We start from the raw sequence: 18,418 nt of genomic DNA, 5'->3' as shown, positions 1-18,418 counted from the left end.
TAAGGGACATAAACGTGATATTCAATTAACATGATTAAAGCTTCTGTAAAGTCCATTTATTACCACCGATGTAAACTGAAGAGGAATTAATAAAAACAAACACAGCTTCCGTAACCCACTACAGAGCAACGTAGAGAAAGGTCAAGGTCAAAGGTTTGTTGACCATGTTGACAAACCACAGCGGAAGTAAGTGATTCCATGGCGCTGTAAAACTAGTTTCTGGTCTACATTTTCAAAATTAGTTGAGGACCACCAGATTCTTTTATATTACTATAGACCACCTCCGGCCGGGGTTCGATCCCTGGCCGTGTCATACGAAAAGACGTTAAAAGATGGTACTTGTTGTTACCCTGTCTGGTGCTCGGCATTAAGGGGCTAAAACAAGGACTGGTCGGCTCGGAGTCAGTATACTGTGTCTGAGTGGGGTATTCATGTTAAACTGCGGCATGGTATCTCAGTGAGCTAGCACTATAAATCTGCATCAGTCCGGACTAGTACAAGCAGCCACACACACACGTGCATGCACGTCGCTATATAAGTGCAATAATCTTGGACGCGACCTTAAACCCCATTTGACCTCACCATATTACTATAGTTAATCTGTCATGCAAAAAATGACCTCGATATACTGTCTTAGCTGTAACTTTAATCATGGGTTAATGTCCAAACAAACCACTTTAACTCTCAAAAACAGTGGTCAGGGTGGTCTCACTTACAATAATAACCCCATGGGTTTTTTGGATGGGAATCGGTCCCCAGCAACCCATGCTAAATGTGTGAGATGACAAAATGGTCAGGCTTTGTTAGTTGTTTGATAGCATATTAAACATCATACTCTGACGTGGACTGTTGCTCATAATATCAATCACTAGACTGTCTGGTCGAGACTGGATTATTTACAGGCCACCGTGATATAGCTGGCTCCATTATACAACAAACACTGTCTATATCAGTGCTCGTCTGACACTTTCTGTACATCAAGTGACCCAGCATCTTTTGTGTGACACTTCTTCTTTTTTAAACCATTTTTTTTTTTGAATAAACATGATAAACCAAGTACAGCAATCTGTCAATGTAGTCAGTGTGGGAATAGGTGGAGTGGATAAGGTGTTGGGGGGGGGATGAGAATGGGAGAGTCACAGTGAGGAGGAGAAGAGGGAGGGGAGGAGGAAGGGGGGGGGGGGGGGGGAAACACAAACATCCAGCGTTCACTCCACCTGAATTATTTCACCATCAATAGATATTTCACATGTGCAACTTAAATTAATACAACCCAGGGTTGTTTTCTCACGCCTTACATTGTAACATGACCCACCCATGGTGCCATGCCAAAGCAGTTTGAATGCCAATTTTATATTACATGGACCTGCCAATTTCGGCAATGTTGAATGAAATAAAAACTTCAAAAACACTCTATTATCTTTGCAGTTTGTAAACTAACTACAGAAATGAAAACAAAATAAAAAAGGCAATATACATGCTCAGAGGAAGGAACACAACATCATTAAGAAACAATAGTCCTTCAATACATTTTCCCGTAATTTCACCCAACCAGCAGAAACTTTAAGAAGCAGAGCTCCAGATAAGCTGCGTATCTGCGTAAAATACGCATCGGAAATGCAGAAATACGCAGTAAAATAAAATCCAAGCGTATCACATACCCAACGAACATTACAGATAATCTACAAAAATAAAACTTGTGGGTATCATCAAAATATTGTGAAGTAACCCTGCGTATTCAAATAGCAAATCAGCAACTTATTTTGAAATTATAAACGGGCATTCCATCAACCTTGCCAAACTCCACGATGACAGTTACATCACGATCATTTGCCATCACACTTTCTTGTGGAAGTATCGTGGTATTTTTGAGTCCTATAAAGCTCTCGAACCCACACGACACCAGTTTGCAGGGACTAGATGAATAGTGTTTTTAAATATTTAACTTAAATACCCACATGTGTAAAAACTAGTGGGTAACAGAAATTTGAATACCCAGATAGAATTACTGATACCCGATGATTTTAAAATGCATGGGTAAAATACCCACAACACCAAAAGCTTATCTGGAGCTCTGAGAAGTAATTCTTAAACAACTTAATTTGCATTTTACCATGATTTACAGTTTGGGAACCACAACCATGAAATGAAAATCATGAGCCTGATGCATCACACAAGCATTACCAATACTTTTTAGTGACAACACCTGCTTTGTTCATGACCTTTTCCCTCAATAGTGACACCCCCAAATTGTAACCCACTCCTCGGAGGACACACATTTTTCATTTTTTGTTTCACTGGCCCATGGCCTCAATTGCTAAGCAGCTGGAAAAGAAACAAATGAAACATAAAAATCCTTATTTCTATTATGTCCTTTGGTAGTAACATAGACACTCTACAATATAAAATGTTATATATATATTCCAGGTCTACATCACTTATGATCAGTGATTCAAAAGCCAGTTGCAGTTTTAACTCCATGGTATGAATGAATGAATGAATGAATGGATGGATGGATGGATGGATGGATGGATGGATGGATGGATGGATGGATGGATGGATGGATGGATAGATAAATAAATAAATAAATAAATAAATAAATAAATAAATAAATAAATAAATAAATAAATAAATAAATAAATAAAAAAAAGAAAAAAAGATAAAAACATAAATAAATAAATGACAAATAAATCGACCTTGTGAATCCGCGAAACAAAAATTAACAAAGTGTGGCCCAAAATGTGTGACTATTATGAAACACATGAAACATATGAATCATCCTCCTGTCCAAAATTAGTGTCCCTGTGACACATAGCATCCTTAAACTATCCTAATGTCTGTCCTGTAGCTATCCTACAGGTTTTGTGAGGTCATGTTTGATTGCTGGGCAAATACACACAACATAACTTGCCTCCAGCCATATCACTCAACTGGGACATCTTAGACTTCAGACAAATACAACCGAGTACATGACAAGAAGTCACAAATTCCTCATTTTATTCTTTAATCATGTTAATACTCATCTGTTTTGTTTGCTTGTAGTTTAATGATACACTCAGCAATATTCCTGCTTAATTACAGTAGGAAGTACATGTGTGTTTGTATATCATGTTTATAGTTTAAGGCCGAGAGCGGTCTGTAAATAATCGAGTATGGACCAGACAATCCAGTGATTGACATCATGTGCATCGATCCACCAAATTAGGATACAATGACATGCATCAACCAAGTCAGTGACCCTGACCACCCGATCCCGTTAGTCGCCTCTTACGACAAGCGTAGTCGCCTTTTACGGCAAGCATGGTTTGCTGAAGACCTATTCTACCCGGATCAGCATGGGCCAGCCTGTTCATAAGAGATTCTGGACCAGACAATCATTTGAATGATATTGTAAACAACGATCCACGACATCCCTGATATATATGATTTATATATAATACTGATCCATTCCAAACACTGGAAATAGCAGTGAGTGAGTTTGGTTTAACACTGCTTTGAACAGTATTTCAGTTATATCACACAGTGTGTGAGGTCAATGTGTCATGGTTATTTTCCAGTACTGTCAGAATACAGTAGGTTGGAATGTGCAGTGACTGGAAAAACAGCCAGATATTCTCGTTTAACCAGTGTGAATCAGGCTGAAAAAATGCCTCCAGTTATTGAACAACTTTGTCTCATCACTTACAACAATATCTGCCCATCACAGAGTACAAGCACTTCATTTTCTCTCATCAAGTTCATATTGATGGCAACTGTTACAATCCCTTTTTTAAAATTTGAAACCCCACCCCACACACACACTCCCCTCCCACCCAATAGTGTCACCCAAAACAAATTTCAGGATAAAACTATGTATTAAGTTAGAATATATTGTTTGTTTGTTTTGTTTGTTTGTTTTTTTAACGCTGCACTCAGCAATATTCCAGCTGTATGACGGCGGTCTGTAAATAATCGAGTCTGGACCAGACAATCCAGTGATTGACATCATGAGCATCGACCCACGCAATTGGGATACGATGACATGCATCAACCAAGTCAGAGAGTCTAACCACCCAATCCCGTTAGTCGCCTTTTACGACAAGCATAGTCGCCTTCTACAGCAAGCATGGGTTGTTGAAGACCTATTCTTCCCCGGATCTTCACGGATCAAGTTAGAATATAAGTGTCTGTATAAGTGCATATATATCATCAGAGTACAGTTTGACCATAATGACTATTTTCTTTCATCAAGTTCATAATACAAATATCAACTCTGACGTTCTTTCAGTAAGACTTCTAATTGAGCCATAGTTATTGAAATACACACCAGCTCTATCTTGTAAAAGGCAGTAAAAGCACTTTAGGTACAAATTACATGCTCATACAAAAGCCAAGCCATGATAATATCTGATCTATGTAATAAACATGATTATCCATGACAGCTGAGTCAGAACCCAGTTTCTATAGAGGAGAACTGGGGTTAAAGATGTGTTTCTATGGCAATGGTATTTATACACTCTTTCTCTGTGAACAGGTCATAACCAGATGCTGTTGTCGTTATGTAACACTGCTTGGCACCGAAGCAAAAACTGGCTCAACAAGTGTGGATATCGTCAGCTGTAGAAATAGACAACTTTCCGGTTGTGTTGATATTTACTGAGGGGGGCAGAGAGTTTGTGTGCTGTTTATTCACAGTAACACATTCTGCATTGTCTTGTTGGTGGAAGGGATACCAAGAACTTAAATCTAAGAGATGTCACAAGAAGTGCTGTCTGTATTTTGGTGAAAAACTTTAAACCATTTACACAGAGCTATAGATAAGCAGCGTATTTGCGTAAAATACCCCCCAAAATATTCAAAACCCAATTACTTTCATTTAACTTGTGTAAAGAAACACATGCATTAAATGAAAAACTCAAATGTACAAAAACAGCACGTCTAAATACCAAATGAAGCTTTTTCAGTATGTGTACAACGGAGCTAATTTCCAACACACAATTACGAGCTAATTTGCTCTCCGAGTCAAGCCTATAGTTAGAACCCTAATATACATCTAAAAAATTTTTTTTTTTTTTTTTTAAATCTCAAAATGTTTACTCATTTTGGGAAAAACCCAATCAAGTGATGAATATATGAGATAGAAAATATTTGTTACCCAATCAAAAATGTAATAACCCAATTAAAATAGAATCTTTGAGAAAAAAATCAATAATATTCAATAATATTTAATGCTTACAGGATGCAAATTTATGGTCCAGCAAAACTCCAGTTAAATCATGGAGAGATCAAAGAAATCAACAGAAATAAATCATTTGGACAAGTGAATCTTAATTGTTGTAAATTGAAATGTATACACCTTCCATTCATCTACACCGCATTGAAGCTATAGACCACTGTCAACCAATGTATGACTAAGACTGCAGACCCTTCACTTATTTACCAAGCTCAAATACAATAATTTTTTACTTGCCAAATCAAAAATCTATGGCATTTCAAACATGACACAGGAAGCCACAATTTGAATTGCCAGCCCTGCCTGAAAAGGTCCAATATTTATACATCACTTGTTCCCGTTGCAATGGACGACAGAATGTTTGCAATACAAACCGGTTGGCTACAAGCAGGACAGGGCCAACTGTGCAATGTACAAGACATTGACATGTTATAATGACAGTGACATATTGCACTAAAATGGGACTAAGTCTCGAGTCACTCATTTCCATAAATTATATAAGCTGCCTGCACCCTTTCCTGTGGCTTAGAGTAACATTTCTGTCGGTATAGATACAATCTAGTCCAAACTGCCCAACATTTCAGCATTAATTATTGCATTTATTTTGTCGATGTAGATTTACTCTCAACAAAATCATTTGCTTCACTTCAAATAGAGACCGAAATTACTTCAACCCTTAGGCTATCCCACCACCCCTCCATGGTGTGGAGACAGCAAGGTGACTCACCTGTTGTGGATTGGGCCCTTGAAGGTGGGGTCATATTGATGGGGAGTACCTGGAAACAGACGACGACAGGTGAGTGACAGGATGTTGACACAAAGTGATAGATCGTCAATCTCACAGGATCACTGTACTAATGAACCTTGTGTTGCATGGTGAATGTATCATGATTTTCTACCAATTTTTTAAAGAATTTGCAAAGCATATAGATTTGTTTTACATGCCATTACGCGAGACAAATTTTGTTTGTTGTTTAATGCAGCACACAGCAACATTCACTGATATTAAAGGTAAATTATAACTGTGGACTGTAAATAATGGAGTCTGGACCAGACAATCCAGTGAACATCAGTCCAGGCTACCTGGGGTACGATGACAGGCCATCAACCAAGTCTGTCTGTCTGTTTGTCTGTCTGTCTGTTTGTCTGTCTGTCTGTCATTTAACCCTGCACTCAGCAATATTCCAGCTATATGACGGCGGTCTGTAAATAATCGAGTCTGGACCAGACAATCCAGTGATTGACATCATGAACATCTATCCACGTAAGTGGGATACAATGACATGCATCGACCAAGTCAGTGAGTCTGACCACCTGATCCCTTCGGTCGCCTCCTACGACAAGCATAGTCGCTCTTGACAGCAAGCATGGGTTGCTGAAGACTTATTCTTCCCCTGATCTCCGCGGGTAATCAACCAAGTCACTGAGCCTGACCACTCGACCAATTTGGTTGTCTCTTACTGCAATACATATGGACCAAAACAATTTCAAAAACAACAACTAAATGATGCCATATTCAGATAACAGATGACATATTTTCCCCAAAATCTACCGAACAGAATTTTTCACAGACGCAAAATCCTACAACCTATACACAAACAAATTGAAATTGGATGCAAAAATTTGCATCAACTGGGACGCAGGAAAGTCACATGCATGTTCCTGAATGGATGCTCCTATCTATTAATTTGGTACCAGCAAGCACTTGTAGACTTGTTTCAGTTGAGGAACTCAGTATCTATACTTCAGAAACTACCTTATGGCGTTGAATAGAGTACTATATTCATGACATTTAGAACCCTCATTATGTAGCTTGGGACCCCCATTTTTTCACCTGGAACTCCATCTTCCTGAGTCAAGGGCATTAACTGACTATAAAAGTCCAGTTACCATCCTTGCCGAACCAGACCCGATCATATCACCACCAATTGCTATTACCAGAGTTATGTCCCTTCTATGTTCCTCCTACCAGCCAACCAGATTCCATCTCTCATATTACTTGCATTTGCTTCAAACAAAATGCCGGTGACCAGTCAAGATGATCTGATCGATAATCAAGATCAATATTGCAATAAAATGGGTCTTACCAAGCAAGATGCATCAGTGAGTGACTAGGGTCCGACTTTTAGCAATATTCCAGCAACATCACGGTGGAGGACACTAGAAATGGGCTTCACACATTGTACCCATGTGGGAAATCAAATCCGGGTTTTCGGCATGACGGGCGTAAGCTTTAACCACTAGGCTACCCCACCTCCCCTCAAGATGCATCAAATTACTTGAGCACCTTGATTAAAAACATGAAAAGATTTCCAAAATATCTGTCGACTCCCGGTTGACAGTGCACATGCCTTGCAAATCCTGCAGTCGTCCGAAATCTGCATGTTGTTTACGAACTTGATGTCTAGTTCATTAAGTGATTTTGATTTGACTATGCATAAACTCGTTGGTCCAACCAAAATGTAACTCCAGAATTTCATTCTTGTTCGGCAAGAACGGAAACAGGACTTTATAGTCAGTTAACTCCCTTGCCTCGGGTCCCTTGTCTCGGAAGACCCGTGAAGATTCCGGGGTATGATAGGTCTTCAGCAACCCATGCTTGCTGTAAAAGGTGACTATGCTTGTCGTAAGAGGCGACTAACGGGATCGGGTGATCAGGTTCGCTGACTTGGTTGATGCATGTCATCGATCCCAATTGCGTGGATCGATGCTCATGATATTAATCACTGGATTGTCTGGTCAAGACTCGATTATTTACAGACCGCCGTCATATAGCTGGAATATTGCTGAGTGTGGCGTTTAACAACAAACCAACCAACAACCCTTGCCTCGGGAAGATGCTAGGACTCAATTATAGGTTTGGAGTCCCTTCTATTCCCAAATAAATCACCATGGTTACCGTTCCCGGAAAAAGACATCCACAAACCAGGAACTAGAAGGTTTGGCCTAATATTACATGTAATGGCTTATATAACTGCTTCTTCCCATGACCTGCACTAATTACCTCATGCTAATTACACCATAAGCCGCAGCCATGACATTTATCAAGGGATAACTTGTACATGCAGCATAGGCCTGGCTTGTTAGTCACCTCTACTGATCACCTCTTTCAGTGTGCTGTGCCCATCAACAAGTGTATACACCATGTTCACTAAGACTTGTATACATACTTTATGTACACCGTCTGAAAACATACAAAAAGTGTAGGCTACATTTAGGGCCGGGAAGAGTCTAAAATTTACTACCCGGGTACCCTACCCCCTGTTACTCGACTCTGCCAGGGTACCTACTGTAGGTCTCAAGAGATAGGTATTAACTGTCCTATTGGGAAAAGTTTGCCTTCCCAAAATGTATTTAGATACATGTATAAAAGGATCTGGTCATGCATACACTTACAGTTTACTGAAGGAAGTTTTACCTTTATTCAAACATATAAAAGTCTGAAGGAATGGGTGCATCGTAAGAAAGAAATGTGAACATTAGTGACTTGTAGTGAAACCATAGAGTTTCAGATAATTCTTGTCATTAACAATATATCATGTGACTTACCATGGGTCGGGTAGTCCTGTGGGTACCCAGTTCTTCTCAGGACCCACCCGACCCGAGTACCCGAGTTACCCACCCCAGCCCTAACTACTTTATATCATGTATACACTATTGGGACAAGTATATACAGGGATCCATGCCACAAAGTGATCATAGCATTATGACTGTCGAAAGCCTATGTCTAACTATGGGAGTTATTTTAAGGTTAACATCGCTTTGAGGAAGGGGCGCCGTACATTACTAATGTATACTTCCTTTATACACCATAGCCAAATTGTAAATTTATATTACATGATATATATATATATCTATACAAACACTGAAGTCAAATCATATACTGTACAATACTTGCACACTTCATGTCTTCTCTATTAGCATGATTAGACAAGTGTATACAATAATTAGTGAGTGAGTGAGGTTTTACGCCCCTTTTAGCAATATTCCAGCAATATCACGGCGGGGGACACAACAAATGGGCTTCACACATTGTACCCATGTCGGGAATCAAACCCAGGTCTTCTGTGTGAGGAGCGAATGCTTTAACTACTAGGCTACCCGACCGTCGTATACTATAATTAACCTGCATATATCATGTATATCACTTACTGCCTATATCATGTATATAGACAAGTACTCTACACTCTTTTCATTAAATGCATACATAAATCTGTATAATAGATATTATATAAGATTAATATATTTATACATGTATAAACATGACACATCTGTAATAATTGTAATTCATGAAAATAAATGTTAGTACCGAAACACAATGGTATGAACATGATTAAGGAGCTAATTATCACATATTTAGTTTGTTGTTAAATATGTTTAATGCTAGCACAGTCGCAACCTTACGGAATCCCAAATTCTACAGTCATTGATACATTATTTATCGTCATTATTAATCACTAACATTTCACAGCATTAGAGACCTGGCTTCTATTTTTTGTACTGAGTGAATTACCCATCATCAATTAGAGGCCTGCGTGTATTGGGAGTTGTGGCAGCTAATAGAGGAAATATGGTATATTTCGCAAGACAGTATTTGGACTGATGACTGAGTGACGTCTCTGTAGCTGCCAGTGTTCACTGAAATCTACAACACTGACATGATTGACATCTCACCTATTTCCTGTTATTGACAAAGTGCATGCACAGTGAACTGTGTCATTGCATATATCTTACCGTATTTAATGTATTAAGGGCCCAGGGTACATAGATGATTTCCAAGGTTTGTCGTACATACAAGTATGCAATCCAAACTTTGGTTTAAACAGGGCTCTAGATAATTTTTTCAGCCACTGCAGTATTTTACTCAAAACATGCATACCATATTTCCTCTATTAGACACCTGACCATCTCTTAGTTTAACTCAGCGTCTATTGCAGGCCCAGTGTCTGTTCTGTTAAATGCTGGCACAGTGGCAACTCGCTACCTTATCAAATCCAAATTTTAGTCACACATTATTATGGGCACATTTGCAGGAAATGGTAATTATTAATCACTAACATATCACAGTCTTAGAGATCCGATTTCTACTTTATGGACAGAGCCTATGACTTAGTGTCAATAAGAGGAACGATGGCATGTATTTTTGTGTTTGTGGGGCTGTTGTTGGGGGCTTTCTTGGGTGGGGGCCTATTGGGGTGGGGGAGTTGTGGGGTGGGCCGGTGGGTGTAGGGGTGGAGACAGGGTTCTTGGTGTAGGCTGTGTAGGATCATCATTGAAAGTCACAGGTCATGAAATGACAATAGAGATTACTACACGAGTGTCTGTCAGATACCATTTAACTTACAAGTTGTTTCAAAAGGTATCTCACAAGCAGGATCATTTTTGTTTTGAAACAAGTTGTAAGATAAATGGTGTCTGACAGGCATGAGTGCTGTAATCTGTTTCTTAAACACCCTAAAATCGCACCTTTTTTGCATCAGATGATGTATTTCGTCTTTTCTCAAATTCACAATGGCGCAGTAATACATAACACAACAGTCATTTGTGACGTCATCCGGCCTTCGGCTTACTACCCATATGTCAGTGCGATCCTCCACATTTAAACTTTCCACAATAACATTGATTTTCAAGGCGATGATGATAATGCAAACTAGACAAGACCAAAGAACATTTATTAACACTCCAAAACCATAAAGTTTTGACACAGATGTAGGTGAAATTGACACACGAGTAACTTAACTATGAATTACAATCAGGCAAGAAGTCTGTCTTAATTTGACCTTAGGTCATCACCATGGATTAGCCAATCGTGGACCAAGAATTCGATCTCACATGTTTCATACCAGTTATCTCAAACATTGTCAAATGGGCTTCTCACTCAACGAGGTATGTAAGAATAACCTCAACTCTTATTCAGGTTATGAAAATCAACCGTCGAATGTGTGACCTTTCAGCACTACTTGATACATTAACAAAAGAATTATTGACACCTAACACATTTATGCATAACACACAGAGGCGTCATAACAAGGGACATCAATGCCACATTAATATTGACATATCTCTGACAATATGGACAAAGCGAATAGAAAATAAGAAATATCAATATTGACAAAGCCATTTATTGACATAGCCATTAACCCAACGTCAAACTGCAAAGGTTTGGATCATATTCTTATAAACAGCTTCAACAATCAACAAACATCCATGATTCAGATCTAACCATAACCTTCTCAGTATTTAGTTTGTTTATGCTGCAGGCCTGTTTACCCCGAACGCAGGCCTGTTTCCCCCGAACGCAGGCCTGTTAAACCCGAACGCAGGCCTGTTTACCCCGAACGCAGGCCTGTTTACCCCGAACGCAGGCCTGTTTACCCCGAACGCAGGCCTGTTTACCCCGAACGCAGGCCTGTTAAACCCGAACGCAGGCCTGTTTACCCCGAACGCAGGCCTGTTAAACCCGATCGCAGGCCTGTTTACCCCGAATGCAGGCCTGTTTACCCCGAACGCAGGCCTGTTTACCCCGATACCTTTGTTGGGTTCAATCAAATCATAATATTCCAACTTACTACTTGCTACTTGCAATTTACAGATACCCCGGCTTAAGCATGTTAAGTAAGGTTCTCAGAGTCACTTTACAAATAGATAATTTGATTGTTTAACTGACAGGAAATCACAGGACTATCTCATGACAGTTCACCATCTTAACACATAACATATATCAAACTGGAAATTAAGGTGTCACCAAATTAAGACGACTGCTGATCCGTAGCCAAAAATGTGACTTATCAATGCGACTCCCCCCCCCCATCCCCAGACACAGAATGATACATATCCATGCCTCATTCCAATCAAAGAGCAAATAGCACCTATTAGTGCTGTTTAGAGCACTTCCATGATAACAATAAATAGTGTTTTCCTAAAAAGAACTCACAGTTAATATGATTACTCTGTTGCCTGGCATTAGGGAAATTCAAAGGCAATAATAATTATGTAATATACATCTCTATATAAATTGTTCATAATCATGTTCATAAGCCTGTGCAATTATCAAGCAGTTCTACTTTTATTTCCCCTCATGGCTGTGTGTATATAATATCAAACAACAGTAGTATTAATTAACTTGCATGCAATCTGTTACTTAAGGCCACTAGTCTGAAGTCTGAGTCTCTCAGCCGAGTAAGATCAGCTCATTTCAGGTCATACAAGAGTTTGACACTAACGTGGCTATATCCCCCGCCCCTGTTGCAGAATTTATGAAATAATTAAATCTAAACAAACCCTAACCTTTTTTAACCGAGGTGGAACTTGTCATGGAAATTGTAAAAAAAAGAAGAGTTTGGAACCTAAGTCCATCTTGTTGCCATGGAAACGTAAAAAATAAATATTTTTAAAATTTCTAAATAGCAAAAGGCACCAGTTCAGCATGTACCTGACAAACCTGCAAAGTTTGATGAAACAATATTGAACAGTTTATGAGTTATGCTCCGGAAAAGAACCCTACCCTCCCAGAACCTAAGTTCATCTTGTTGCCATGGAAACGTAAAAAATAAATATTTCTAAAATTTCTAAATAGCAAAAGGCACCAGTTCAGCATGTACCTGACAAACCTGCAAAGTTTCATGAAACAATATTGAACAGTTTATGAGTTATGCTCCGGAAAAGAACCCTACCCTCACAGAACCTAAGTCCATCTTGTTGCCATTGAATAGTAAAAATAAAAATTTCTAAATAGCAAAAGGCACCAGTTTAGCATGTACTTGACAGACAGACCTGCAAAGTTTCATGAAAAAATATTGAACGGTTTCTGAAAACGAAACATGACGGACGGATGTACAGACGGAGCCCGTTTCTATATCCCCCGCCAACTCTGTTGGGCGGGGGATAATAATGAGACCAAACTGTACTGAATGTTATGGCAATATAGTCAGTCTCAGAAATCCATCTTGTTGAATACCTGTTCAGAAAACTTAATCAAGAGGCAACCTTATGTCCTGCATCCTCAGAGTTTGTAGTTAGTCCTGCTTCAGCAACACAGAAATGTTTACTCTCCCTAGTTTACTCAGTTCCAAAATGTAGCCAATTTGAAGCATTGACAATTGGTTCAGAATAATAGCCCAAAATGCTGTAGTCAATGTAGGCTGGTAACCAACCTTGGATACATAAATTGTCCCCAGACCAATTCAGCAGTCTAGGGCTAACGCATGAGCACTATTTCAAAGGCTGCAAGTTCGGGGTAGTAGTCTTAAAAGATTTTAGCAATGACTGAATGATGCCTTGTATGTCGATTTTAGCAATGACTGAATGATGCCTTGTATGTCGATTTTAGCAATGACTGAATGATGCCTTGTATGTCGATTTTAGCAATGACTGAATGATGCCTTGTATGTCGATTTTAGCAATGACTGAATGATGCCTTGTATGTCGATTTTAGCAATGACTGAATGATGCCTTGTATGTCGATTTTAGCAATGACTGAATGATGCCTTGTATGTACAGATTCGAATTACCTGAACTGGGTACGCTGAATTCTGGATAAGTAGATCTTTTGGATTTGCCACGAGAGCCCATTGTATTTCACAATCTAAAGGGTGAGGTACGATAAGGGAACTTCTGTCCCACGGAATATCCATAACCAAAGAAGTGAGGAAAGATTTTAACATTCATTATGAGCGTTATCAGACTTTTATCACATAAATGAGAATCGGACATTGTAATTCAACATTGGCATGTTTGGGACTTTTAACAACAATGAAAGTCCAAATATGTCAAAATATTGAGTTTTAGTGGTTTTCGGGAAGCATTTTTCTAAGATTTGAACCGGCTGTCTTGATTGACAACCAGATGCCATAAAGCAGGAAGCCTGGATGCAGAAAGTAACAACATTCACTCTACAAGATTCAAGGATTCCCGTTGGCCTTTCCTCTGTAGCCATGCAGTGCACCTGAGTAAACACTAGTGCCCCGGCTGACTGTCGATTCTCCTCCTTAACCTTACACTTTTACCTGTGTACACCTGTAAGCCATTATCATTGAACTCTTCATGCTCACACTAACTTTCGACCTCGCTGTCTTTAGCCGCAGGGCTTACTATATATACTCTAGAAAACTACCAAGCATCACAAATGTCACAGCCTGATGCGTTTTATTTTTTTTTATATTTAATAAAATAGCATCGTATTCATTTCAGATATTGCTTTTAACCTTTTGAAAAATAGTGTAGTCCAACCATGAACAATAGTAATAAATAGGGGTGACTATCATGACTATTGGTCTGGAAATCACTATTGCGATAACTATTGATATTGAAAGAAACTATTGTGATAACTATTGATATTGCAAGCAACAATTGCGATAAATATCGATAGTTTTCTGTGTACCGTTTTAGATGGATTTTAGAGTTGAATTAAACCTTGTAACTGAAGTTTCCTTTGAATGTGATAACCATAACAACAAATAAAAAGTAAACTTTGAGATACGACTGATTTGTTTTACCCTAATAATTTAAGAAAAAGAAACTTCCACATCACCATGTGTAAATTACTACCACTCATGATCAAATATTTTATTGATATGGTAAATACAATCGAAACTATCGATATTCTTAACTGAAATTGATACTATTGATCGGAAACTGATTTAACAATTGATTTATTGACTTTAAGTGCTTACCAATAGCAATATATCAATTTCAATTTATGGTGACACCCCTAGTAATAAAGGCAATATTCAGATGTACTTATTATTAGATTGCATGTATGTTACAGTAATGTATCAGTCGTTGACCTGCTGTTGACTTCCGTCTGCAAGTTTCAAGTAAAAGCTGTATATTATCTGTTAACTATATCAAATCGGTTCGACATAAAACAATTTTAAATTCTAATTCTCATATAATCATAATCATAATAATCATAAGCATAACACAAAAATAACATAAAAAGAAACGTAAACAGCCCTTCTGAAAACCAAAGTATGTCATAAAATAACTCTACACATTTGTTTATTTGTTAATTATTTAATGCCACACTCCACAATTTTCCAGATATATGATCACAGTGTCTTGCTGAGGCAGTGGCCTTGCGAGATTCTCACAATATTTTATTGATTGGCGCATGATCTTCACTCGGAAAGGAACAAGGGGCGCATTTATTTAGATGGTATATTTTATATAATATGGGACCCACTGTCTCAAAAGCAGTTTCATCACTGCTGCTTCTATTAGTATTATTGAATTAAATCATCATGATTTTCGTTGCCTTATGCGTCTCAATTTACTATCAGTGCCTTTCATTGGCTGAAAGTCACAAATGGTCCAATCAGAATCGAGTATACACATTTTTCAAATATGGTAGTCGTAGTTCTGTTAATGCCAAAGACGTTTCTGCTTCAAACTGTCAAATTACCTCAGTCACACAATCGTCGACCACATGTTATGTTAGTGATAACAGGAATGTGTTGCATGGCTCACCTGAGTGACCATGGTAACCAACTCAGAAAAACTGAGAAAGCTAGAAATGTTTAGCCAACCTGATTTCATGACTGCACGTGGTTGCAGCTTAACTCAGAAAGAAATACATTGACATGTCAGCTTCATATAAATCATGTGAAATTTAATTTAATGACAAAGCTACACTCTAATTTTAGAACGAGAGACATGCTGACGGCAGTGATCACAAACAAGCTGTTGAGGCTATTATATATGACATCAGCCATTGTTGCTGCAATACATAATATCTGAGAAAGTTGCCCTGCTAAAATTCTGTGTATTGCTAATGTTACTTGTGGACAGCGATTCTGCATCAATAACCTACATACCATGGGTTTTTTAGTAATATATGATCACTCAAAGTGTATCGCTTTACTTTTGAAAATGACCCCCATGTATTCTGGGCAGAACACTATGATCATGATGATGATGACTTATAAATAATCAAACCAGTGATTGATAGTATGAGCAACACCCCATGTCGCTTGGGCACAATGACACATTGTCAACCACCTCACAGGGTCTCACCAACCAAGCCATTCAGTCTCCTCTTACCACCTGCTAACGACCAGCATAGAGTTTTAGGGTCAGTTTTCATGGTTTAACCTACTGCAACCCCAGGTCACACATTTATTTTCGTTTCATGGGCACACTGCGCCTACTAAAAAGAAGCCAGTTCAAAAAATAAATTAAAGATAAAAATATTTATTTTATTATGTTTCCTGCTAGTAGTATCATGAGTATAGACCCTCTTACAACATGAATAAAATACATAAAGTTATATATGTAATCCATGTCTACATCACTGTCAGTGATTCAAAATGCCAGCTGCAGTTTAAACTCCATGGCAGAATGACTTTCAAATAAAAAAATAAATTAATAAACATGATAAATAAATAAATAAATAAATAAATAAATAAATAAATAAATAAATAAATAAATAAATAAATAAATAAATAAATAAATAAATAAATAAATAATGACAAAGCTATTTATTTTTATTTCAACCGAGTGTGTGGCAAAGCCCAAATAAATCCGTGAAACATAAAATTAAAAAAGTGTGGCCTAATTGAATAGAAAAGACTCATCTATGCTAATCCAGTTCATTTCACTGCACCTAGTGTCATGCTCTATTTACAAGGCTGAGGTCAGCATGCTCTCATGGCTGTGTGTAGTGTATGAACATATTGATCACATGTGGCAGAGTCTATCACATAAGCTACTGCTGGTTTATGGTGAAGTGTGGTGAAATGTGGCTTTATGTCGCATTCAATGTTATTGCACTTATATAGCGATGTGCACGCCTGAATTTGTACTGGTCCGAACAATGCAGGTTTTATCATGTAGTGCTGTCAAACTACCACGCTGCAGTTTGACATGAATACCCCACTCCGGCACAGTATACTGATTCCAAGTCAACCAGTCCTTGTTTTATCTCTTAATGCCGAGCTCTAGGCAGGGTAACAACTAGTGCCATATTTGACATATTTTGGTAAGACACCAGGGATTGAACCATGAACCTTTCGTACACCTGGTAAACAATCTATCCACTTCACCACTGCTGCCATGAAGTTTAGCATGGATATAGAGTAGGAAGTGGTAGCAAGTAGCATAAAAATAACTACAAGTCTGATTTAATTGCTACCAGCAGCATTAGAAATTGCCACAAGTCCTGTAGTCCTTACGAAACTGCCCAACAGCTAAGGTAGCATAGAGACTAGAAGAAATATGCCTTTTGAGCGTTTCACAATATGTTATCATTATAAAGACAAGTGGACTAAAACTGTTCGTTTTCTATCACTCTACCAGACCATTTTGCCGAGACAAAAGCGAAACTAGGCTTTGATATAGGCTAGTGGAAACTCTTGCCTCAGAAAGATGGCTGACAACACGCCAGAAGGTCCCCCAGGGCTGGGACAAGTCCAAATGTACCACCCTGGTACCAAACCCCCTTTACCCGACCCTACCCGGGTACCTGCTGTAGGTCTCAAGAGGTTAGTACAAAATGCCCAATTGAGAATAGTTTGAATGGAGCTCTGGCAAAAAGTATTTAGATACAAGGATACATGTATAAAACAATCTGGTCACGAATACACTGAAGTCGACTGAAGCTCTATCTTTATTCAAACATGTAAAAGTCTGACGCAAGGCGTGCATCATCAGAAAGAAATGCCAGTATTATCGACTTGTAGTGTAACCATGGAGTTCAAGATAATTTTTATCGTTAAACAATATATCATGTGACTAACAACGGGTCTGGGAAGTCATGTGGGTACCCGGATCCTACTCAGTACCCACCTGGCCCCATCTTCCCGAGGCAAGTGAGTTAACTGACTATAAAAGTCCAGTTTCCACCCTTGCCGAACTAGGCTGGTATTATGGAGTTACATTTTGGCTGGACTAACGAGTCTATGCATAGTCCAATCAAAATCGTGCACCGAAATTGAAATCCGGTTCGTAGAGTGTCATGCAGATGTTGGTCGACTGCAGGATTTGCAAAGCATGTGCACGCTAACTCGTTGTCAACAGATATTTTCTAAATATTTTCATGTTTGTAATAAAGGTGCTCACATGATTTGATGCACTTCGCGATGTAAGACTCGTTTTATCACAAAATAGATCTTGATTATGGAACAGATCGTCTTGACTGGGCGCCACCGTTTTGTTTGAAACAAATGCAAGTGATACGAGAGGTTGAATCTGATTGGTCAATAGGAGAGG

The 18,418-nt window shown here is 38.6% G+C and overlaps 1 protein-coding gene across 1 annotated transcript in view; it reads right to left on the bottom strand.

Annotated features, from left to right (window-relative positions):
- LOC124143460 (choline transporter-like protein 2) overlaps positions 1–18,418 on the bottom strand; it is a 58,261-nt gene that overhangs the window by 36,587 nt on the left and 3,256 nt on the right. The window contains exon 2 of the mRNA XM_046512440.2: positions 5,940–5,988. Coding sequence (XP_046368396.2) covers positions 5,940–5,988 — 49 coding nt within the window. The remainder of the gene's footprint in view (positions 1–5,939; positions 5,989–18,418) is intronic.

Source organism: Haliotis rufescens, unplaced genomic scaffold, assembly GCF_023055435.1.
Source record: "Haliotis rufescens isolate VD_foot unplaced genomic scaffold, xgHalRufe1.0.p SCAF_8, whole genome shotgun sequence".
Taxonomy (NCBI): domain Eukaryota; kingdom Metazoa; phylum Mollusca; class Gastropoda; order Lepetellida; family Haliotidae; genus Haliotis; species Haliotis rufescens.
Note: the sequence above shows the minus strand (reverse complement) of the source record. Positions and strands in the feature narration are given on the sequence as shown.